The 23,052-nt window shown below is 50.0% G+C and overlaps 1 protein-coding gene across 12 annotated transcripts in view; it reads left to right on the forward strand.

The window, feature by feature from the left end:
- The window catches only part of WNK2 (WNK lysine deficient protein kinase 2), a 153,862-nt gene that overhangs the window by 31,978 nt on the left and 98,832 nt on the right, over positions 1–23,052 (forward strand). For 10 of the 12 annotated variants that reach the window (XM_090273953.1, XM_090273954.1, XM_090273955.1 and 7 more), the window contains exons 5-12: positions 926–1,083; positions 3,498–3,586; positions 5,241–5,460; positions 10,721–11,003; positions 14,211–14,413; positions 18,648–18,779; positions 19,118–19,306; positions 20,988–21,539. In XM_090273953.1, coding sequence (XP_090130079.1) covers positions 926–1,083; positions 3,498–3,586; positions 5,241–5,460; positions 10,721–11,003; positions 14,211–14,413; positions 18,648–18,779; positions 19,118–19,306; positions 20,988–21,539 — 1,826 coding nt within the window. The remainder of the gene's footprint in view (positions 1–925; positions 1,084–3,497; positions 3,587–5,240; positions 5,461–10,720; positions 11,004–14,210; positions 14,414–18,647; positions 18,780–19,117; positions 19,307–20,987; positions 21,540–23,052) is intronic. The other 2 variants (XM_090273958.1, XM_090273966.1) reach the window with 2 other exon arrangements.

A 23,052-nucleotide genomic window follows, 5' to 3' on the forward strand; every position in this document is an offset into this window, starting at 1 on the left:
ACTGACCCACATGTGCTATTTTGCATCTGTTTTTTTAAAAACCTGGGACATTCTGAAAATCTTCCAATGTCAACAGAGAAGTTAAAAGCAGCTTTATTGAAGTGGATGCCCCTTTGCATTTAGCTTGACAGATGCTCTGTTGAACCTATTTTCATAAAAGGATTGTGTGATTATTAGAGCAAAAGTTTGTTACAGAAAATTTAAAAACCGAGACTAGTGTAACTTAAGGAAAATCAGCTATAACCCCACCTGCCAGATGAGTCATTTTGGTCTGTGCTTGTGGTTTTATATAGGTGTGGTCAGCATGCACGCATGTTGTATATTTTGTTTTTTTAACTCAGTCTATTGCAAGTCTTCATGTCCTTAAAAATTCAGAGTGAATGTTATTTTAAAACCTTTTGTGCTTAGAAAGCACAAGCAGTTTCCACCTTAACATCTCCCTGTTGCCTGCCAGGTGAGTGGCACCTGTCCAGCTGCTCCCAGATTGTCATCTGTGCTGCCTGACACTTGTCCTGCTGTGTGCCTATTGGGATATTTGGGGTCTTTCTGGGTATTTGCCATTTAAATAGCTCTGTGGTGACCACACGTTTTTGTCTGTTCTGGGTTATCCAGCCTGTGGAGGGAGGGTGTGCTGGCTATGTTCTGCCTCCTTGATGAGAGGCACCATCAATGTTTCAGACATAAACCCTGTTCCTGGGAAAGTAATAATCTCCCAGTTCTCTGGGCTGATCAAACCCAGAATCAGGAGGATCCAAGGGGGATTTTCGGGAACTTCTGTCTGAAGAACACTCCTGACTGAAGCAGGATTCTGGAACCAATGGCATGGCATGCGGAGGGGTGAGGCGGGGGGCTCTGGGCTGTGAGGAGCAGAGGAGGCTTCTGGGTCGATGACCACTGATCCTGCATCTGTTGCTCCTCGGCACAGGCACCCCTGAGTTCATGGCACCTGAGATGTATGAGGAGCACTATGATGAGTCTGTGGATGTCTATGCCTTCGGGATGTGCATGTTGGAGATGGCCACCTCAGAGTACCCCTACTCGGAGTGCCAGAACGCTGCCCAGATCTACCGCAAGGTCACCTGTGTGAGTCCTCGGCCACTGAACTGACTCTGTGTCTTTGTGAACCACAGCAGCTATGCGAGGAAGGGGACAAGGCCATTTCACAGATTGAAACAGGGGTGGTTGCTCAGGTCTCTGAGCTAAAGGTAGAAGCTACACAGTAGTAATAGTAATATGGGTGTTGGGGCAGTGCCTGGAGGCTGTAACTGGGCCCTCACAGCACTGCAAGGCTGAGGCGCCTGCCAGGTGCCCAGGATGCCTGTCTCTGGAGCTCCTCCTCTGGACTGTTCTGGGGGCTACTGGCTTTTCCATCTTCTGCTGTATCCCCAGGATTTAATTGGACCTATCATCCTATCCTCCCTGTGCATTTGATTTGCTTGGTGGGGAGCACAGAGGGAGTATCCCCGTCAGGAGAGCTGGACTGTGACTTTTCTGGGCCCTATCTGTCACTGTCTGTCTGAGCCTATAGCATTAGACCCTACGGCCCCCAGGTCTTGGCTGTTTGACCCCAGACCTCCATGTATCCTCATTGCTTCTGCAGAGAAGCCTGGTTCTTACCACCTCAGGCACCTTCCTTCTCCCATACTCACCCTGAGCCATCCCTGAAGATCACAGCTTGTCTCTTTTTTGGTTCTTAATTCTGAGTTAGTAGCCACTTGTCTGCTCCGAGCTCCTCCTGTGTGCTGCTGAGGTTTTGAGGCACTTGGTTGGAGGCACTGTGGGTATGGGTCAGGGACCCATAGATAGGTATGTAGCTCCTGGTGCTGTTGGCAGGAGAGGGTTATGGGCAGTGTCCTCCAGAGGGGTGGGAACCTGAGGGGTGTCAGGGCTTCCCTGTCAGCCCTTGGAGGTGTCGGTGCTGGAGTGTGGGAAGAGCAGCCTGAAGACCCTCCTTCTGGTCCATCTGCTGGCCTGGGGAGACGGACTGAGTCCCTAAATGCATGCTTCTCAGCCACCCTGATTCTAGCAGCTCCACTGCCTCTGTTTAGGCCCCTGGAAATTAGACATGGCCATGGGCTTGAAGCTCCTGTGTTGACCATGTTGGTATAGGCAAAGCGAGGCACAGCCAAACCCTGCCTCCTTGAAGAAGCCAGATGGGGAACGTGTTCTCTGATCCTCAATGTGTCCTCTATTCAGTGACACCCTTGTGCTCCTGCTGGCAGCTCACTTGCTATGTACCCACAGCTGGTCCAGCCTCCAGCATGTGCCCCTAATCCAGGGTCTGGCAGGGTCACTGTACCCTTGACTTTCAGCTACCCTGACTCCATGTATCTGAGCCAAGGCACATGAGCCCCTTCTTCACAGTCTTTGGGGACTTTGGTTTTTCAGAGGTTTAAATGACTGTATGTGCACACACTTGCCTGTGCTTATAGTTCCTTAGACCATGTTCCCCTGTAGGGACCCTGGCCCTTCTTCTTGGCATATTTAAACCTATTTTTCTTCTGGCTTCACTGGAAAAGCACAGGGGTCTCACTTCCAAGGGGAAACCTTCAGCTACTCCTAAAGCCCAGGGTTCCATGTCTGCTGCAGACTCCCTCCCATGTCAGACAAAACACGCCCCCCATTGGTTACAGTCATGGGTCCTGGATATCAGGGGTTTGGTGGGTTCAGTGGGGCTGCACCTGGGCTGTGGGAGTTGCTGGGGATCCTGCACTTTCTGGTCTGTTTCTGGGCTGCCCTCTCTCATTGTGGAAAAATGTATGCTTCACATTCCATACATTAAAAAAGAAATCAGGACAGGCCTTGGAAGGTGGAGTTTTGCTGAAGGAAGAACATGTTAGTTGAGCCCTCAGTATGTTTAAAAACCAAGTGCCCTTCAGGTAACCCCCCTCTCCCAGCAGATGACAAATAAACCCTGTGACCTGGCCCTTGCTTCTCCTGGCATCCCTTCTGTCTGCTGGTTCTGCTCCCCCATCACACCATCTCTGGTTAGTGTGGATGCTTGGCCACACCCTGGGACCCCCTGCCACAAAGTCATCTGGCTTGGTCACTGGCCAAGGATCTGAATGGCGGAAGTGCGTAGCAGTCATTTGCAAAAGTCTTGAGCTACCACACCTTGGAAGTTGATCCTGCTGTGGCCACAGTGGGGCGAGAGTCTCTGGTGGCCCTTCATCAGTAGCAGTGACTACAGATCATGTACTCAGCCCCACTGAGAAAGGGTGTGGTAAGGGGCATTTTCTCCTCTAGCCTCCAAGACCCTGGGGGCGGGAGCAGTGGCCCTGGCCTTGGGCAGACCCACCCTGCCTCACCTCACCTCCTCCGTGCATCAGACTGAGCGAGTGTCTCCAGTCTTTCTTCCCCAGACTTCGCTACTACAGTCCTGCCCGCTCCAAACCTCTGCCTTCCTGCCCTTTCTTTGGGGATTAGTGGGAGGTGAGTAGGAAACCATGTGTAGAGGTCAGTTCTGTGTGAGGTGACCCTCCTCATTTCATCTTCAGGGCATCAAGCCGGCCAGCTTTGAGAAAGTGCACGATCCAGAAATCAAGGAGATTATTGGGGAGTGTATCTGCAAAAACAAGGAGGAGAGGTGAGTTTTAAGCGTCACTGAATCTGGAGTGTTTCTCCCGCTGAAATCTTTCCAGCTGACCTGCAGAGAGCTTTGGGAGACAGGCTGCTTCAAGCCCAGGTACCTGTAAGCCAGCTGAGCAGCCAGTGGGAAGCCCCTGGAATGCCCTCCTTGACTTTGAGGACTGCCCTGGAGCCTCCTTTTCTCCTTTGCTGGCTGCTTCTTACCTACTCAGCTGAAGCAAGGCCTGGATCTACCCCTCCTTGTTTTTCACTCTGTTGTCCCTGGTGGACCCATCTATTCCCCAGGCCTGCTGGATACTGCAAGTCGCGGGCTTCCTGATGTTTCTCGTCCTGACCTCTAACCTTTAACTCCAGGCTGTACATCCCACACACCTGTGTCTTACTCATCTCAAACCCTCCTGCAGGTTATCATGTTTAAGTCAGAGCCACCAAAACCAGCCCCCACCTCCTCTGTTGGTTAGGGCCTCTCCTTACTCAGCTGGTCAGCTGGGAAACTACGAGTGTATTTTGAGCTTTCTTCCCTCCTCTCTCCTCCCCCCCCTTCTCCTCCCCCCTGCTCCTCCTCTCCTACCCATCTTCCACCCTCCACCTTCCCATTCCTCATCTTCCACCAACTCTTCCTCACCCCCTCATGTGCCCGCCCAGCCCTGCATACTCAGCACATGGCCACTTTGGTCCCTGCCTGCAGTGTTGATCACTATCTTTTTCTATAGCCATCATCTCTCAGGCAAGAGCCCTGTCCTGATCTCCAGGCATTTTCTCCTACCCCTGCAGGTTATCATGTTTTATTTTTTTAAGGAAAAATACAAAATAATTGTGAAATACAACCCATATCAGAAAAATACAGGAACAACCATATAGAGCTGAAGAATCCTCTCAGCAGTCCCTGTGAGACCACCTCTTAGATCAGGACCTACAGAGTCCAGGAGCCCCTCCCTGGGGACCCCACAGCATCTCTTGATCTCACTGACAGTGGCCTCACCTAGTGTCCCCTTTCATGAGTGGTAGCCATCCCTATGGGTGGGCCACTGGAGTTCACAGCTCATGATGACCACAGATTTGATCCTGGAGGAAAGCATGCCTGGGACAATGAATGCATGGATTCATTTGTGCCAGAGACAGGAACTAGCGTTTGGAATGCTGATTTGGGGGGTGGGGGGGTGGGCAAAGTGGTTACCGTGGTAACACCCAGCAGTGCCCCTGTCCTATCCTGAAGAGCTTCTTCTAGAAAACCCCCTGAATATGGGCTTCTGGACTCTTCTGGGTCCGGTTCAGTTTTATTGGAGCCAGGTATCTTTGTGACGACTGAGACTGAGTTCACCAGCCCCTCATCAGGCCTGTGTCTGTACAGCAGAGCCTGGTTTACAATCCTCCTCTAGATTCCCTGAGTTTGTCACTGGGGGCATGTTTTCTTTTTATAATCAGAGAAAAAAGTTAAATACTATGCAGCGAGATGTGTTCAGGAATAATTCTTTCTCCTCCTTCAGGAGTTAGGGAATGCACATGTAAACTGTTGTGTTCCCCCTGGAGAGCAGCCCATGCCTAGCAGGTAGTGTTGTCATAACTTTGTAGAAAGCGCTGGGTGGCTCTCACCCCAACACCCATGTCCAGGGCCCCCTAGCAGGTATGCCCTTCAGCTGCTCCCTCCCCAGGTACCAGATCAAGGACCTGCTTAGCCACGCATTCTTCGCGGAGGACACGGGCGTGAGGGTGGAGCTGGCTGAGGAGGACCATGGCAGGAAGTCCACCATTGCCCTGCGGCTCTGGGTCGAGGACCCCAAGAAACTGAAGGGCAAGCCCAAGGACAACGGGGCCATAGAGTTTACCTTCGATCTGGAGAGGGAGACGCCGGACGATGTGGCACAGGAGATGGTAATGTGATGCTTGCTGGCGATGGGTGGTAGCTGGGCTGTGCACATTGTGGTGTATGCCTTGAAAGCTTGTGGCTTTCAACGATTAGAACAAAGTCAGAAAGGGTGTGTGGTCTCTGGTGAGAGGACAGTCTGGGATGAGGACTGTTTGTCGAGTGTATCTGTGTCGATCAGCGTAGTTCAGAATCCCCTGCTACAGAGATGCAGGACCCGTCTAAGCACAGATTCCCTCAGAAACGGTGCAGAGAGGGGTCCAGGGACTCTGAAAGGCAATGTTTTGACCAGATTCTTGCTGAATTTGCATAAATGTGGGCCTTTGAGTTTTATTTTGTTTTCAAGTGGAATTGTGGCCTAGAAGGCCCAGAAGGAGCAGGAGTATAGGTGGTGTTCAGTGTTACTGAGAGAGGAAAGGTACCCCTGAGAAATAAATGAGACTGATTCTACTGGAAAAACTGAGCAGAAGTAAAAACCAGCATGGTTACTGCCAAGAGCGAGTACTTGGCTGCGCTGTCATAGCCATAGAAAGTCTATGTCTCTTTTCCTCTTTTTGTAAATAAATGTTTTACTGAATATAGCACACCTATCAAAAGTACATAAGTCACAAGGGTATGGCCAATGGATTCTTCACAACTAGATTCCCTGGCCCCTGGTGGGTTTTAAGAGTAGGAAGTAGGCCAGGTGCTGGAGGGTGGCCTAGAAGAGGTGGGGCTAAGCCACCTGTGCAGGCTTCTGTGGGCAGCGGGTCTTCCTGCTGTTTCCTCAGGCCCTGATCAGATGAAGAAACAGAGGCTTGTCATGCCATGTAAGGTGTGGGAGCTACAGACCAAGGGTGGGTTGATGGCCTCATTGGGGCCCAGGCATGTGGTGGGGTGAGGCTCCATGGGGTTTGGTCAGTGCAGTAGGTCAGCATGGGATAGAGTGGGAGCCGCATGTACAGTTAGAGCCCCAACTTCCACCAGACAGTGGCCTGTGCCCCTACTCTGGTCTGGCATTTTCAATGTACATGATATCTCGCTGATGGCCTAGAGCCCAGGTCAGACCCACCCTGCACCTTCCCAGCTGCTGGTCCCATCCCTGGGCCCAGAAACAGATACATGCTATAAATGGATTTGATGGGTCTTTCAGCTCTATGCTTCTGGGAGGGTTTTCTGTGACCTTGCTTGCTGTGCTGTTGAATTGCTATGTATTTACTGAGAACTGCATTGAGGTAATTACCAGCACAGCTGTCTTGTGAATGTAGTACCGCTGTTTCTTCTCGTGCTGCACCATGTTCTCTTCCTGCTTTCTGCTGAGATTTTAAAGCACGAACATAAGTGACAAGTGAGGTGCTATGTAGGCCAGTAATCTTTGAGCCAAGGTTCAGGAGTGTGGGTCATGTGCAATGTCCTGGAGAGATTTCAGGGGCTGGGAAAACGGGCCAGTACTGCACATTAAGCAGGTGGCAGGAGAAGAGGGACAGCCCCCTGAGGAGATGAGGTCAGTTCTTGGGACGGCCTTGAGAGGGAGTATGTCCCTCTGGACTTCTGAGGTTGGGGCCAGTGCCAGCAGCTCAGGAGACATAGGTGGGCAAGCAGCCCTCAGATTCCCTGAGAGTGCTGTGCCTGTTCTGCATCTGTGCAGGCACCAGAGGAGTCTTTCTCAAAGCCCCAGAAGGGATTTGAAATTCAGTGGGAGTCACACTGGGTCATGTGTGCAATGACAGGAGGTCAACAGGGGTGTTGGCACAAAGGGATTTCACATGGTAGCATCTCCCAGTGCCACTAGTCACCTCCTTCTGCTCAGGGTTCTCTGATCCAGCTGTTCTTCTTAGGACATGCCCATCCTCCCTAGAGGACTCTTCCCAACCTAGAATGTTGGTCCCTCCTGCAGCACAGCTGCCCGCCCCCAAGCCCATCCTCACCAGTCCCTGGCACTTGGCTGACCTGGCGGGCATGCGGTGTTTCCGCCTGTTCATAGTGGAGGCCCCTGGGCCCACTGTTTTTCCTTCCTCCCTCCTCCCCTCCCCCTTCTTCCATCTCCTTCATTCTGCTTAGGAGACAGAGGATCCCATTGCTTTAGGTAGAGCTGCCTGTGCTGAGCTGAAAGCATTGCAGTCTCTCAGTTCTTGTCTTATGTGAGTGTGCCAGCAGTACCTGACCACTGCTCCTGGCTCCTGGCTGGGCCATGCGGTTGATGCTGGGGCCTATGGCAGGCTGTTGTCCTGGTTCTGACCTTCCTGCCCATACTTAGACACTAGAGTTGACACTAGGGTCTGGGGCCCTCTGGAGCTGTTACTGGGCTAGTGCCAGGACCCTGAGGAGGCTCACTGCCCCTGGCTGCTCTGCTTGGTGGCACTTATCCATTGCTTTAACTCAACATGCAGTCTTCATCAAAACTTAAAGTAACAGAGATGACCATGAGTGAAGCCTAGTGTCAGCTGTCATAAATAGAAGGTAACTTTGCAAGGAAACTTAGAGCACAGAGGCATCATTGCACCACGAGTCTAGGGACCTGGAATGGTGTTTGGGCTGCCTTGGTCTAAATAGCCAAGGTCAGTGAGTGCTGGGGGTGGAAGATGTTCCTGAGCCTGATGCTTATTCTGAGGAGGCCGCCACTTTCTTCACTCCTTCCAAATTCACATCTAAAGTCACCTCCCAGCAGGTCCTCAGGAAGCAACTAGAGTGGGGGAGTGGATCAGAACGATGAATACTGGTGAGCTGAGAGAAGGGCAAGTCTTTGGGGCCTGGCCTGGCTCTGATCTGGAGGTGTCCCCTCAGTGTGGAGCCCCAGGGAAGGGAGGGTGGTTGGAGCCCAACCCAGGGGGTTTTTGAGGTCAGGGTACCAGCCCGTCCTTCTGCTTTCACAGCCTCCAGATAATGGGATATCCAGGGTGATATACAATGTGGCTAAATTCTTCCCTGATTGGAAAAAAATAAAAGAAATTGCTTGGACTGGGGGAGGGGGAAGAGTGGCCGTCGTAAAGACGGAGATGAAAGGAAAAATGGGTCATTGACAGAAAATAGAAGTATTAGGCAAGCACGTCTGTGCGGCACCTTTTCAGCGGCTTCGTGTCAGGTTGCTGTGTGGGCCCCCTGGGTGATAGACAGTGCTGACGCCAGGCTCAGCCCCTCGCTCTCGCCCTGGTATCAGCATGGTTCGTTCTGTCAGAATCATTTCCTGAAATGTTTTTGAAGTAATCACAAATTTACATAAAAGTTATAAACGTGGACCAAGAACTGTTTGAGATGACATCGCAGCCTGATGCCCTGTGACCTGGAGTTTGCCGTGTCAGCTTCCCGCAGACAAGGTCTTTCCCACATAGCTGCTTGGGCTGTAAGAACCGGAGTGCAGCCCAGCCACACTCAGGGTCCTCAGTGGTTCAGTGACACCTTCACGGCTCGTGTTGGTCAGGATTGTGTCTGTCTTCAAGAGTGTGGCCCTGAAAAGAGCGGCTGGTCTGCCACATCACTCAGCTCCCTCTCAATCTGTCAGTGTATCTACAGGAACACTGGGTACAGACCAGCCCACTAAGGACTCTCCCTGTGATCATGTGGTTGAGGATTGTCTGCCAGGTGTCTGCAAATGCAGTCATCATGAATAACTTTTGTGGGAAGGTACTTTGGAACTATGTGAATGTCCCAGTTTCACCAAATTTTCCTTTTATTCATATCTCTGTAAATTCACAGTTCGGTGTTACTCAGTAGGTTATATGCTCCATTGGTGAGTTACCTCTCACTGTGAAACAAGTGACCCAACTTTGCACTGTGCACATACGATTTCCCCCAGCCTCCAAGGTTAGGAATCCAGGAGTGGCTTAGCAAGGTGGGTTGGGATCAGAGCCCCTCATGAGGTGTGGCTGAGGTGTGGCTGGGGTGTTGGCCAAGGCTGACCTGGCCCGATGGAGCTGACCAGGGCTGAGGGTTGGCATCTGAGCTCACTCACCTGGCTGCTGATGGGAGGCTCAGTTTCCAGCCAAGTGAGTTGTTCCTTAGGTCCATTCATGACATGGCTTCATGTGAGCCAGTGACCCACAGGAGGGAGAGAGACAGAAACAGAGACAGGCTGAGAGACAGTCAGAGAGAGCAAGAGAGAGAGGTAGAGACAAATTGACAAGAATGAGAGAGATAGGGGCACAGAGAGAGTCTGAGACAGAGTGAGAAAGGCAGGGAGAGACAGAGGAACAAACAGACAATGCACATTCATGGACTCCCTTTGTGTAACCCCATACTGACAGTGACACCCATCACTCCTGCCACTACAGATGACTTGTGTTCCTCTGTGTGCATTTGTGGACATGTCTTTCAAATCATCATGCTATCTCTGTATAATGATGCTCAGAATGTCCCAGATTTAGCCAATGAGTAGCTCTGGGCACTGGCTTCTATGTGTTCCTGCACATCCTCCATCCTCTATGTGTGTCCTCACTTTCTGGCAGAAGGAAACATCCAGGACCCCTGTCCTCTCCCTACTGAACTCTTAGTGGCTGAGTTCTGGCATTCATGTGCTGTCAGTAATATGCACACACGCTCCTGTTGGCATTTGTGTGTTTGTCTGTTTTACATTGAAAACTGTGAGTTCACATAGTTCCTGACCAGCATTGCAAGATTTGTTCTCTGGTTTTCTCCCTTCCACATGGGGATCCCACACTGATGGTGAAGAGCCTGGCTTGCCCTCTTTTGTGGTTTGGTCATGAATCTCCTTGGAGAGAGCCATGATGTTTTCTGGGTAGGCGCGGCTTCTTTACAGATGCTCTCCAACTCTCTGTTGGGTAAATTGGGTTCATAATGCACACTTTCTTGGTCTTAAGCTATAGAATGTGCCTCTTTCCCCAGCCTCCTTGACTTCTCAGAGAATGCTGAGAACAGCGCTGGACTCAGATCCTTTTCCCTGTCCCCAAGCATGCATATTCGGCCAGGACCACGTTCCTGCCCTCAGGCAACCTGGGTGATGGGCTCCAGGAAGCTTCAGGGCTCAGATCGTGGGCTGTTCTGGGGTGGGAGGCAGGTCAGGGTCCTCCTTGCCCTTCACTCATCCAGCCTGTGGTTAGTGCAGGTTCAGACAGTCACTGTCCCTGTGGATTTACAGTTGATGGCTCAAGGTTATGTTGTTATGGGATGACAAGAGCAAGCATCCCTGAAAGATGGCTGTGATGGGCCCTGAGGAGGAGACTTTGGGCAGAGACCCTGTAATTGGAGGGTGGCAGTATAGGTGGCAGGACAGGCCTGGCAGTGGGATGTGTGGGTGGGGATGGTCCCAGTAACATCAGGTGACTTCCTTTGCAGATTGAGTCAGGGTTCTTCCATGAAAGTGATATGAAGATTGTGGCCAAGTCCATCCGTGACCGTGTGGCATTGATCCAGTGGCGGCGGGAGAGAATCTGGCCAGTGCTGAAGTCCCAGGAACAACAGGACCCAGGCAGCCCTGACAAAGCCAGGGGTCTGCATGTGCCCCTGCAGGTCCAGGTGACTTATCACACACAGACTGGGCCGCTGGAGCCCGAGGAGCCTGAGGCCGACCAGAACCTCCTCCCCATTGCGCTGCCGGCTAGCGCCACCTCCCTGGCCTGTGAGTGCTGTTCTCCCCACATGCCCACCAGCTCACTCTGTGGGTATGGAAGATGGGTGCAGGAGAATGTTTTTCCAGAGAGGGCATTGGGAGCATCCCTGATGTTGCACAGAAATCCGTGATCAGAGAGGTTTAAGGCTCGCTGAAGTCCAGCTTCTCAGGACAGATGGGGACAGATATGCAGGCAGACCTAGACCTTCTGTGCCCAAAGCCAGTAGGGATGGAGCAGCTCAGTTACTTACCCCACCTGGAGGATATCAGCCCCAGCAACATGGGGCACCTGCAGGCTGGACTCAACACCTGATGGGAGCATCTGTGCCAGGACACTGTCATCCTGGGGCTGCCAGTGACTGAAGGTTGAGTAGTCAAGCTGCTACGACCTTTGTCTTCAGGAGTGTCCATCCCCAAGATTATGTTTCTTCTAGTGTCAGACCTGAGACCCTTTGTTCGTTTCTCAGGGAGTGTTAACTGGTGGGTAGTGGGATCACTGTGTACCTGGCTTCATCTTAGACCACTGGAAGATTCTAGGCAGAAATGTGTCCTGCCTTTGTCTTCAGTGTCCCAAAAATGCAGCTGTGAGCTGAGTATGCAGGCTCTGGCTTTTTCTTTCTCTGGAAAAGCACAGAGAGTTGCAGAGCCATTCACTCTGTCCAGGTCACTGTTTCAGGTTGTTCAAGTGGAAAGACTGAAATAGTCTGTTTGATTTATTTAATAGGCACATCCTTGATTTACCATTAAAATAGCTGAATGTTTTTCCAAGAAGGCTGTTTAAACTAAAACCAGTGGCTGGCTATCACTTTAAGACAGTTTGCTTATTGTTTACTTCTTTTCCACCTACTCATGCTTGTTTTGAAGAATAAAACTGCTATATCATCACATTCCACTTAATGATAAACCAAAAAAATTAATTGAAGAACATAAACTTTTTGTAGGAAAAAGCATTATACACTTCAAAAATGTAATTGTTGGTTGAACAATTTCTAGGACAGGAATTAAGAAATTGCCTTTCGTTGTACTTTGAAGAGACACAGACTAGGACCTAAAATCCACTCCACTGTGGTAAGATGTCTGGTTTGACCCACTGTATAGACAGAACAGGTTCAACAGATGAGTTCACTTCGGGGTGGTCATTCTATCTTCAAACAGACTAACTCAGAGGATTCTGTGTGCTCTACGCAGCAGCCACACTTCTCTGCCATAAGAAGTAAGCGTTCTTACACATTTACTGTGATTTCTTTAAAGTAGGTAATACGTCCATATAATATACAATTCAAAAAATCCAAGAAGGTGTACAGCAAAAGCCAGTTAATTTTCTTCCCTAGAGGCCACTGGTGTTACCTGTGTCTTAATTAACTTCTACAGATAACCTACACATGTAATTATTCTCATGCATGCATCCCGCACACAGACCCCTGCCTCTCCCTCTGTTTCTCAACCCAGAGCACCCTGCACACTTTCAGCACCTTGCTCTATGTCAGAATAGAAAGCCTATGCACAGTTGTCCCTCTGGACACACAGCCCGTGGATGGCTGGAACATGCTGTGCTTCATAAAGGTAAACTGGTAGGGATACCAGGCAGCATACATATCACCAGAGAAAGGAACTGATCTTAGGTAACACAATGGGCAAACACATTGGCAGATACAGCAAACATATGAGTCTTTGTTACCTGTTCTGTTAGTTGCCCACCACAGTCCAGACCAAGCTCAACGAGAGGGCTTGGTTCAACTTCCTGTGGCTGTGAGAATGCAATTTGTTGATTGATTTAAAACCTACTTTTCAAATTTAATTTTTAATTATACAAATAATAAACATATCCACTTTAAAAAATTTAAAAGTTACATTCTATGCCTAGAGTTGCTTTATGTGAAATTTGTCAATCTTCTCACATTCTGTTTAACTCTGTCTCTGTCTGTCTTTCTCTGCCTTTTCCTCTGTCTCTTGTGCACTCACTCTTTCTGTGTCTTTGTCTGTCTGTGTCTATTTTTGGTGACAGACTCTGCTTCTCTTTCTCCTCTCTCTGTGTAAGTGGAAATGACTATCAGGCACCACATTAAAAATCAGAGCCACTTACCTAATTGGTTTTGCATAATCAAACCTCAGCATTCTTATGTCTTCCTAGATTAAAGTAAGTTCTAATCAACCCTGGGGAAAAATTATTTTTATGCAAAGCTGACAAGATTTCCCTTTTACTTTATTTGTTTAAATTGCAAATGGACATGATGTTGACAATCTGAAAGGTGGCCACCTGTGGAAATAGCTTGGTATTCATAGGTGACAAAATGTAATATTTGTGTAGCTTTTGGAATCTGGAAGCAATAAACTGAAGTGCCATTTTAAAGTTTTGTTTTTTTTTTTCACTTTCTACTGGCACAACCACACAGGTGACCTGTCCTAGGTGAATTTGGTCAGCAGAGCTTGTGGGCCATGTGCGTCCTGTCTGCTCCCTCCTCAAACCCCCACCCCCAGGTGTGGGTGACCATCCACTGGCCAGTTTCACTTGCTGTGTTGGGCTGACTGCAGGTGAGGCCGTGGAGCATCTAGGTCCACTCATGGCCTCTCTGTGGGGTGGGAGCCTTGTCAGCCCCATTTTCCAACCAAGTTAGACCGCCCCATGACTTGAGGGGACGTATTTGAATCTAGATCTCCCGCTTCAGACTCTATGCCACTGTAAGTGAAGGTGGTCAGGGTCCTAAGACCCCCCTCCCCCAACCATAAAACACAGGTGATAATTGATTGGAACGTTTCCTAACTTGAACATTCCAGACTCCTAAGACCCCTTGTGCCTTTGAAGAGCTAAACGAGGGTTCTTTCAAGGACAAGTTGGGTGCTGTGTGAGGTTCCTGTCTAAGCCATGGTGGAAGCAGCTGTTTTTCCTTTAAGGACTATGTGAGGTGCCCCTCTGGGATCTGTGGTGGACCATGGCACCCTCTCCAGGTGTCAGGCAGTATGGTGGGCTGCCAGGGCCATCTCTGGGTGGTGCTATTAGCCCCTGTACATCTCTGTAGTTGATTATGTAAAATGATGCACATTTATTACTTACATGATCCAGAAACACAACCAAGTCTTTGTTTTACAGAACAAAACATATGGATGAACTGAGCGTTCATGTGTGAGCCTACATTTGTGATCCCTGAGCCTTGTATGGAAAGCCATGGGGGTGATGTTTGGGGTCCCCACTCTGAGCCATGCCTTTGTCCTCCCCAGCGGACAGCACGTTTGACAGCGGCCAGGGCTCCACCGTGTACTCGGACTCGCAGAGCAGCCAGCAGAGCGTGGTGCTGGGCTCACTGGCAGATGCAGCACCACTCACCACCCAGAGTGTGTGCAGTCCCCCTGTAAGCATGAGCGAGGGGACCATCCTGCCACACAGCCTGCCCTCACTGGGGGCCTATCAGCAACTGGCCACGGTGAGTCAGACACCCTATCCACACAGCCTGGAATCTGTGAGGGGCAATCTAGGCTGTGCTGACCTGTAGTCAGTTCCCAGCCACACAAGAGCAAGTCCATAGGAGGTCCATCCTTGTCATTAGCTTGAGCAGCATGTGACCTCCCTTGAGAGACCTGCCTAGTGAGAAAATACAGAAAACAGCCCGGTGACACCTAGTGCTTGCAAAGCTGTAATAAGCTGGCAGGGTCCCACCCTCAGACTGGTGCAAAGGTGATGATGAAACTTTTGATTTTTTTCTGTCCAGCTTCACTAATGGGGTGGCGCCTCTCTACTGAGTATTATGCAGCTGTTAAAAGTTAGCAGTGTGGAAGTGGCTGAGTCATGAGAAACGTGTGATATTTAAGAAGGAGGATAGAAAGGGCCTCATGCTTATGTCTGTGGGATAATTTGTGAGCCTGATGAAATGGAAATTGCTACGTGGGAGGTCACATTTGGCATTTCCTTTTCTTTTTCTTTTTGTATATTTTATTGATTATGTTGTTACAGTAATCCCAATTTCTTTTTCCCTTCGCTCCCCTCTGCCTCATATCCCACTTCCCTCCAGCAATCATGTCCATGGGTTGTGCATATAAGTTCTTTGGCTTCACCCTTCCCTAAATTATTCTTAACTTCCCCCTGTCTATTTTGTACCAACCAATTTTGATTCTTAGTCCCTGCACCATTTCCCCATTTTCTCCCCCTTCCCCCTCCCAGCTGATAACCCTCCAGATGATCCCCATACCTATGATTCTGTTCCTGTTCTGGTTTGCTTAGTTGGATTTTGTTTTTATTTTTTAGATTCAGTTGTTGATAGTTGTGAGTTTGTTGTCATTTTAATGTTCATAGTTTTTTTATCTTCTTTTTCTTAAATAAGTCCCCTTAACATTTGATGTAATAATAATGGCTTGGTGGTGATTAACTCCTTATCTTTACCTCATCTGGGAAGCACTTTATCTGTCCTTCCATTCTAAATGACAGCTTTGCTGGATAGAGTAATCTTGGTTGTAGATCCTTGCTTTTCATCACCTTGAATACTTCTTGCCTGGAAAGTTTCTTTTGAAAAATCAGCTGATAGTCTTATAGGCACCCCTTTGTAGGTAACTCTCTGCTTTTCTCTTGCTGCTTTTAAGGTTCTCTCTATCTTTAACCTTTGGCATTTTAATTATGATGTGTCTTGGTGTGATCCTTTATGAGTCTAGCTTGTTTGGGACTCTCTGTGCTTCCTGGACTTGTATGTCTATTTCCTTCCCCAAATTTGGGGAGTTTTCCTTCATTATTTTCTCACAAAAGCTTTCAACTTCTTGCTCTTCCTCTTCTTCTGACACCCCTATTGTTTGGATGTTGGATGTTTAAAGTTGTCCGAGAGGTTCCTAAGCCTCTCCTCATTTTTTTCAATTCTTGTTTCTTCATTCTGTACTGGTTGACTTTTTTCCTTCCTTATGTTCCAAATTATTGATTTGAACCCTGGTTTTCTTCTCTTCACCATTGCTTTTGTGTGGATTTTCCTTCGTTTCATTTAGCATAGCCTTCATGTCTTCCCTTATGTGTTTGTCATACTCCAGCGTATCTGTCAAGTGTGTAAGCATCTTTATCACCAGTGTTTTGAACTCTACATCTGTTAGGTTGGCTATATCCTCGTCGCTTAGCCCTCCAACTGGAACCTTGATCCGTTCCCTCTTTTGGGCCATACTTCTCTGTCTCTTCATCTTGACAAGCTCCTGTGTTTGTTTGCCTCTGTGTCTGAGGTAGAGCTGTTGCTCCTGTTACGTGATAAGGGATGGAGCCTTAGGTATTCATCAGTATAGGTGACCCATTTCACCACATTGTGGCGCTGTTTGTGGGGGTGGGGTCTGAAAGGGAACAATACCCCTTGCTCAGCACTTGCCCCTTTTCCAGGCACTTCTCCCACTTTCGTATGCGACTGGTGCCTCTCTAGCTGTTGCCCTGGCTGTCGTTCCCAGAGTGGGTGGGTCTGCGGACGTTCTAGGCTCGTGGAGGCCCTTTAAACAAGCGGACTCTGCTGAGAGATGGGCAGTTTCTTTCTCTGCTCCAACCCCTGCTGGTTTGCACAGTCAGAAGCAATGAGGCTTTATTTTCCCTGGCGCTGGAACCGTGATCTGTGAGGTCTAGTCTGATGCTGGGAGCACTCCCCAGGTGTCCCTCCCTGCTTTTTAAAATGTGTGACTACGCTTTCCACTGGTCTATCGCTGCTGCCACCACACCACGTTCTGTCCACCCCGGCTCCGCCCCTTCTACCTGTCTGGATGAGTATTTCTTCTTTATATCTTTGTTGGATTTCCATGCAGCTTGATTTTCTGGAATGTTTGGTTGTCTCTAGTTTTGAGGCAGTTGTATTTCTTCTTAGTTACGAAGGGAGATGCAGCATGTCTGTCTAGGCCTTCATCTTTGCCAGAAGTCAGGATTTACTTTTCAATGTTTATTTATTTTTAATGCCAAAGAAAGCAAAGGAATTGCTTGCGTTGCAGTTCTAAGCTGTCAGAGAGGTTTCCCTTGAGGCAGGCAGTGGAGTGGGCTCCAGAGGGACATTTAGACCTCCTAGGCCCAGGAGTGGGTCAGGGCCAGAGGCCGCTTCCTGTGGGAGCCGCTCCTGCCTGGTGCTCTGGTTCCCCGGGCTCTCTCTCGTGCTCTCACCCACACAGTCTCTCCCTGTGGCCACTTTCTGCGTACTGCAGCCTCTTTGGCTACCTGTCTCTCTTCCCATTGTCTGCTTGGGCTCAGAGAGTTCCTTTGGAAACGCAGTGGAAGTGTTTGTCTCTGCTGATCAGAGTTCAGGACTCATGGCAATTAGTGTTAGCCATTTTGCTCATTTCATGAAATGAAGTGAAATACAGTTATAAGTGGTTTGAGCAACTCCTTTAGGAAAAGGCTACTTGTTGCTCAGAGCTTTGTTTCTTGGCTTTGGGTTTGCTCGTACTGGAGCTGAGCAGGCCTTTAGCCTTTCCAGGCAACAGTGCGCTCTCAGCCTGCCTGTCTGGCAGCCCCTTGCCTGTCCCAGCTTCTGCTTGCAGACTAGGAAGGGTGAGCACACGGAGGTCAAAGGCTGGCGAGCCAGGATGTATCCCAAGACTCAGCCAGAGTGCTTTCTCTCATTTCTTGCTTATTTATGCAAAAACAGCTTGGACAGAAGGGTGGTGACTGCAGGGAGTCCCCAGGGTGCACCCAGGTCTCCTGGGGAGGGTTGTCATTGTGATGTGCTCCCAGAACCCAGTGAAGGAGGAGAACAGGGCAGAGGGATTGGGAGCGGAGCCACTTCTTTGGGGCCTCCTATGCCTGTGTCTTGCTGGGCCGGGTCTGTGGCTGTAGGGGCAGGTGCACGTGGCCAGTCATTCCTCACCTTGCCTCTGGTAAATCATAATGTTTTTACCATGAAACATGGTAACAGCTGATAATAGGTTGCAGCTGAGAAACTGCCATCCCCTGATTGATCCAGAAAACCTCCAGTGAGAGAACTTTCCCTGTCATTATGGGCAGCCAGGCCCTTTCCTCAGTCACCTGTGTGTTCAAGCCCATTTCCTACATTTCCCCATCTGCTTCTCACTTACTTCCTTATTATTTTGAAGTAAATCCCAGAAAGAAAGACGTTTTGCCCATAAATATTGCAGTCTGAAAACAAAACCCAGTACCATTATTGCACCTAAAAAAATGGATAAATCAGCAGCAGTTCTCAATAACATCAGATACCCAGTGCTCAGATTTCTGACTGCCATTATTTGTCTATGCTGTAGCCACATTTCTCTGACCAAGTCACTGGAGACCCTGGCTCTGTAGAGTGCCTATCCGTCTGGTGCAATCCCACTGTTTGTCTCCATGTTTCTGTATTCTTTGAACAAATATATACATATGTGTTACATAGTTCTGTAGTCAAGAAGCACATGCATTTGTATCTTTCCCCCACTGGTGTCATAATAAGTGTTTCTACATGATTCCACAAAGCCCTTATAATGGTCTTTTCTCACAGTTGCATAATACTCTGTAGTGCTAATGGTCCATAACATTAGTTGGTGAGGAGTTGTGGCTGTTCTTGGTAAAAGGGGCACCACACCTTGCTTCTGTGAGTCATATTCCTAGGAAAACCATAACTGGCGGGATGATGGGCACAGGGAGTGAGAGATAGGTCCCTTGGCTGTCAAGCTTGTGGCTGGGTGGGGGCCCTCAGGGCAGCCACTAAGAGTGACCCCTGACACTTTCTGCAGCCTGGCTTGTCAGTGGGCTCTGTCCCGCCTCCCATTCTTGCTCCACTCCCACCGCAGCATTTCCCGGAGCCAGCCATGAGCTTTGCCCCTGTGCCAACCGGCCCAGGCCAGCCCATGCATTCGGGCCACCAGGTGAGTACAGGCTGCCCCTTCTTAGGACCACCATTGGTGCCTCAGTCTCCCCTGACAGTCAGTCTTGGCTGACCTGGGTCCCGGGTACAGATGGGAGTGGGGGCGGGTCTCTTGTGTCTGCAGAGTTCATGTTCCATAGCGCTTGGAGGGGCCTCATTCACAGATAGCAATTCTTACAAATCTATGTGTCCTGGGCTCCCTGCTGGGTGTGCATGTGTGTACATGGGTGCGATTGTGTGTACATGGGTGTGTGTGGGGGTAGGTATGCATGCATGTCTAAATACCTCAGGCATCTCTCAGCAGGATTTTGGTCTAAGAGAAGCCCCCTCTCCCTCTAGCCTCCTCCTCTGGTCCAGTCAGCGCCCTTGCCACAGGTCCTGGGCCCGAAGCCTGTGGGCCCTTTCCAGTCGGTGCCCCCCCACCTGCCTCCGTACCTGGCTCCACCCTCTCAGGTGGCCCCGGCTCAGCTGAAGCCCCTCCAGATGCCACCAGTGCCCCTGCAGCCACTCACTCAAGTCCCTTCACAGGTAACTCGCTCCTCCTGTTCTCCACCACCCTCCCTCAGTGGGGCTTTGGTATCTGCCTGCCCTCTGTGTCTGTATCAGGTGTATCTAAGATGGGGAGAAGCCAGGGAAGAGCTGTGAATACATAGCTATGGTCACTGTCTATCCTTGGAGCCATTCGAGGCCATACTGATCATGGCTTCTTGGGAGGAGGGGGCATCGCATGACCAGTGACACTTGATAGCACATGGTTGGTGCTTGGGTGCCATCACCCAGGCTAATGTCATTGATAGTCATGGGGACAGCTTTCACCTCATGGTGTGTCACAATCTATCACGGGATTATGATGAGAAGTGCCGCTTTACGTGAAAACTGTGAGTGTCTATGAAGTTCACCCCACTACCCAGAAGATTCTTACCTGTCAGTTATCATCTGACCTGGTCCTTGTATGTTGTATTAGAATTGCTTTCATTGTCTAGTTAAGCCCCCATCTTGCTTGTTGGTGGTCGTGGCATTTAGTTACTTTTCAAATACACAAAAGTTGATCTGCACATTTTCCCTGCCTTAAAATCACACAAAGTCATTGATTATGTGATGCTTATGTGTCTGCCATCAGAAAGGCTTTATTTTAGTTTTTTATAAATCCTTACCTGAGGACATTTTTTCATTGCTTTTAGAGAGGAAGGGGTCGGGGGCAGATAATTTTTGGTTTTCTCATAGGTTCCCTGACTGGGAATCAAACCTGCAACCTTTCGGTCTTTCAGTGCACAAGACAGCGCTCCAAACAACTGAGCCACACCATCCAGGGTGAAAGGCTTATTTCAGAGCAACAATTTTCAGCCTTTTTAAATTTCATGGCACACATAAACTAATTCCTAAAATGCTGTGGCACACCAAAAGATATAATTTTTTGCTGATCTGACAAAAAAGTAGGTATAATTTTGATTCATTTATACCATATGGCTATTATTGTGTTGGCTGTTGTTATTTCTTTTATTTGATAATGTAAGGGAATAGAGGTCAGTGACTGAGTAAATACTGAAGTATTGCATGTTTTAAAGTTCTTGCAGCACACCAGTTGAAAATCACTCTTTTAGAGAGAGAACAGTTGGAAAATATGCTGAAGACTTTAAAGTGAGGAATCCATGAGATCAGATATCAGGTCACATGGAAGGTTTGGGAACTTCCACTGTTCCAGTGTGGGGAGATGCCTCCTCCTCCAGTCCTCATGGCACAGCAAGTGTGGGGGACTTGGAAATGTGCTTTCTTCAGGAGAACCTGACAGAGAATTTGGTCTGTGTGATTTTATGCAGATAGAGGAGAGTCGGGCAAACTAATTTCAGATGTTTGGGGTCTGTGTGGTGGCTCTGACCATCCTAGCCATTTTGAAAGAAAACTGCAACTGGTGGTCACTACTATGACCCCTTGAATCTGAGCTGCTCCTCCCATCCTTGAAACCTCCATGGTGATTCCAAAGGGAACTCCTCTCCAGGTTGTTCCTACACCCTTCTGCCTTTCCTTCTCTGGTTGAATATGTCATGCATTTGGTTTCACTTAAATTGGGTTTACCTTTGGATTCCCTTAGCAGCAGCTACATAAGAGTGTCTCAGGCATAAGCTGCAGGGATTGTGGCTGTTCTGTCTGGGGCAGGTGTGCCTCTGGTGGAGCTGAACCCAGGGAGTTGACATGCTCATGTCTCTTTCAGATGCCTCCACTTCCTGTCATCCCACCACTCGCTCCGCTGACCACAATCGACAGCCTCCCCACAGCCCTCTCCGACCTGCCGGCTGCAAGCGGGCCCACTGTGCCTCCCCCATCTCAATATTTCTCTCCTACTGTGATCTTGCCAAGCCTCCCTCTCAGTGCTGCTGCCCCCCTACCTACGTCACCAGCCCTGCCTCTGCAGGCAATGAATCTGCCTCATACCACCGGGGCCCCACTGGCCATGCCGTGCCGGACCCTTGTGCCAAACATGGCAGCTGCCACCACTGCCGTCCCTCTGCTGGCTGTGGCTTCACAGGGCGTGGGCTCCCTGTCTATCCATCCCGCTGTGGCCCAGCTCCCAGCCCAGCCCGTCTACCAGGCAGCCTTTCCACAGGTGGTGCCCAGCGACATCCCACCTTCTCCCCTCCATACAGCACAGACTGTGAGGGCCACCCCTCTGCAGCCAGCGCCCCCCATGCTGTCGCAACCCCACCAGCCAACCATAGCCCACCTTCCTGAGCAAACTGCTTCAACCCCCAGGGTGGGGAGCCAGGTAATAGCTTGCTGGACAAGGCCTGTTCTTTAGGTACTGGGAGACCCCTTAGTACCCGGAGATGCTAACAGTCCATGGGCTTCTGCTCCTCCTCAGAACCTTGGCTGGAGGGCGTGGGTAGAAGGGGTTGGGTGAGCAGGTAGTGCTATCCTGCAGGCTTGGTTTCTCATCATTTTGGGGGTGTCTGCTGCCTCCTCTCACTCCTAGCATGTGTCAGGAACCAAAGGTTTGACCATGGGCCTTTCCCAACAGTCAGTAGCATCTGCTTGGGGGGGGTTTCCTAGCCTTGCTGGATGTCATGTCACCTGCCCTTGCCTTGGTGTGGCCTGGCAGCTTCCATGCAGTAGTGTCAGCCCATCTGTGGGAGCTGGGGAGGCTCACATTCCCTGTCTTGTCACCTGTCAAAATGAGGTAGGTGGATAACCCCCATGTCAGCAGGGAAATGGGGCACCAGGGCTCTGGGTGGGAGTGGTCTGTTACTTGTGGTCCGGGCAGGTCTTGGAACATGTGTCTGTTGGTTCCAAGGTGATTGTGGCAGGCACGGATGATGCCCCAGGGTCAGGAGGCTCCACATACCTGTGCAGCTTCAGCGTGTTTTAGAGTGTCAGGGCTGTTATCCAACCTTGTGTTGAGGAGGAGTGGTATGGAGCACCTCTCACCTGCGCACCCTCTCACCTGGCCCTATACCTCAATAGCCCTCTGCCTGTGGACACCATTCTTTCCTTTAAAGCTTAGGCTTCTCCCCTATAAGGTGGGGCTGATGCCCCCTTTTGATTCTATCAGGAAGATTCATCCCAAAGCTTGGCAGGGTGCCAAATGCCCCAACTCATTTCCACGTACTCCAGTCTGGACTGAGACTCCATGTCCTGAGCGAATACAGATGATCTTGGATGTGTTACTTGCTGTTTGAGTCCCAGAAGGGATTTGTATTTGGAGAAGGAAGGGATGGTTTTTATTGACTAACAGGATGGTGTTTGTTTACACATGAGTGTGAAGAGGCACCGTGGTCCAATGCCCTGACTGAGGAAGCACGTGGACAGCTTGTTGCTCAGAGTAATGGGTCCGGGCCATATGGGGAAATACAGGCCCATGTTGAAGTTCGGGGTTTGCGGTGTCAGGGCCTGGACTGTCACCTTGCCGCCCATGTTGGCCTGGCACATTACTGGCACTGGGTCCTTTGCTCAGTGGCTGAAGAAGGCACTGTGCACTCAGAGGTCACCCTCCAGGCCTGTGGCCTCCCACTGCCTGGCTGAAAGAGGGTCTGGTTTTTATTGATGATCTGGGCTGGCCACCCCACAGGCTTCCCTGTGGCTGATCAGCCTCCTGCCAGCAGGCCCAGCTGGGATTGTTCCATTTCTGACCACACCACAAACTGGGGTAGAATGGGCTAACTGGTGTTAGCTTTTCCACCAAGAGCTTTTAGAAAGGGAACAGCAGGGAGTCCGGCCCAGCTCCCAGGTTTCCCCCTGGAAGGCTGAGACCCAGGGCCCCTCCCCCAGGAGGCAGGGGTGGG

This window comes from Furipterus horrens, unplaced genomic scaffold, assembly GCF_987537825.1.
Source record: "Furipterus horrens unplaced genomic scaffold, mFurHor1.1.pri manual_scaffold_4, whole genome shotgun sequence".
NCBI classification, from domain to species: domain Eukaryota; kingdom Metazoa; phylum Chordata; class Mammalia; order Chiroptera; family Furipteridae; genus Furipterus; species Furipterus horrens.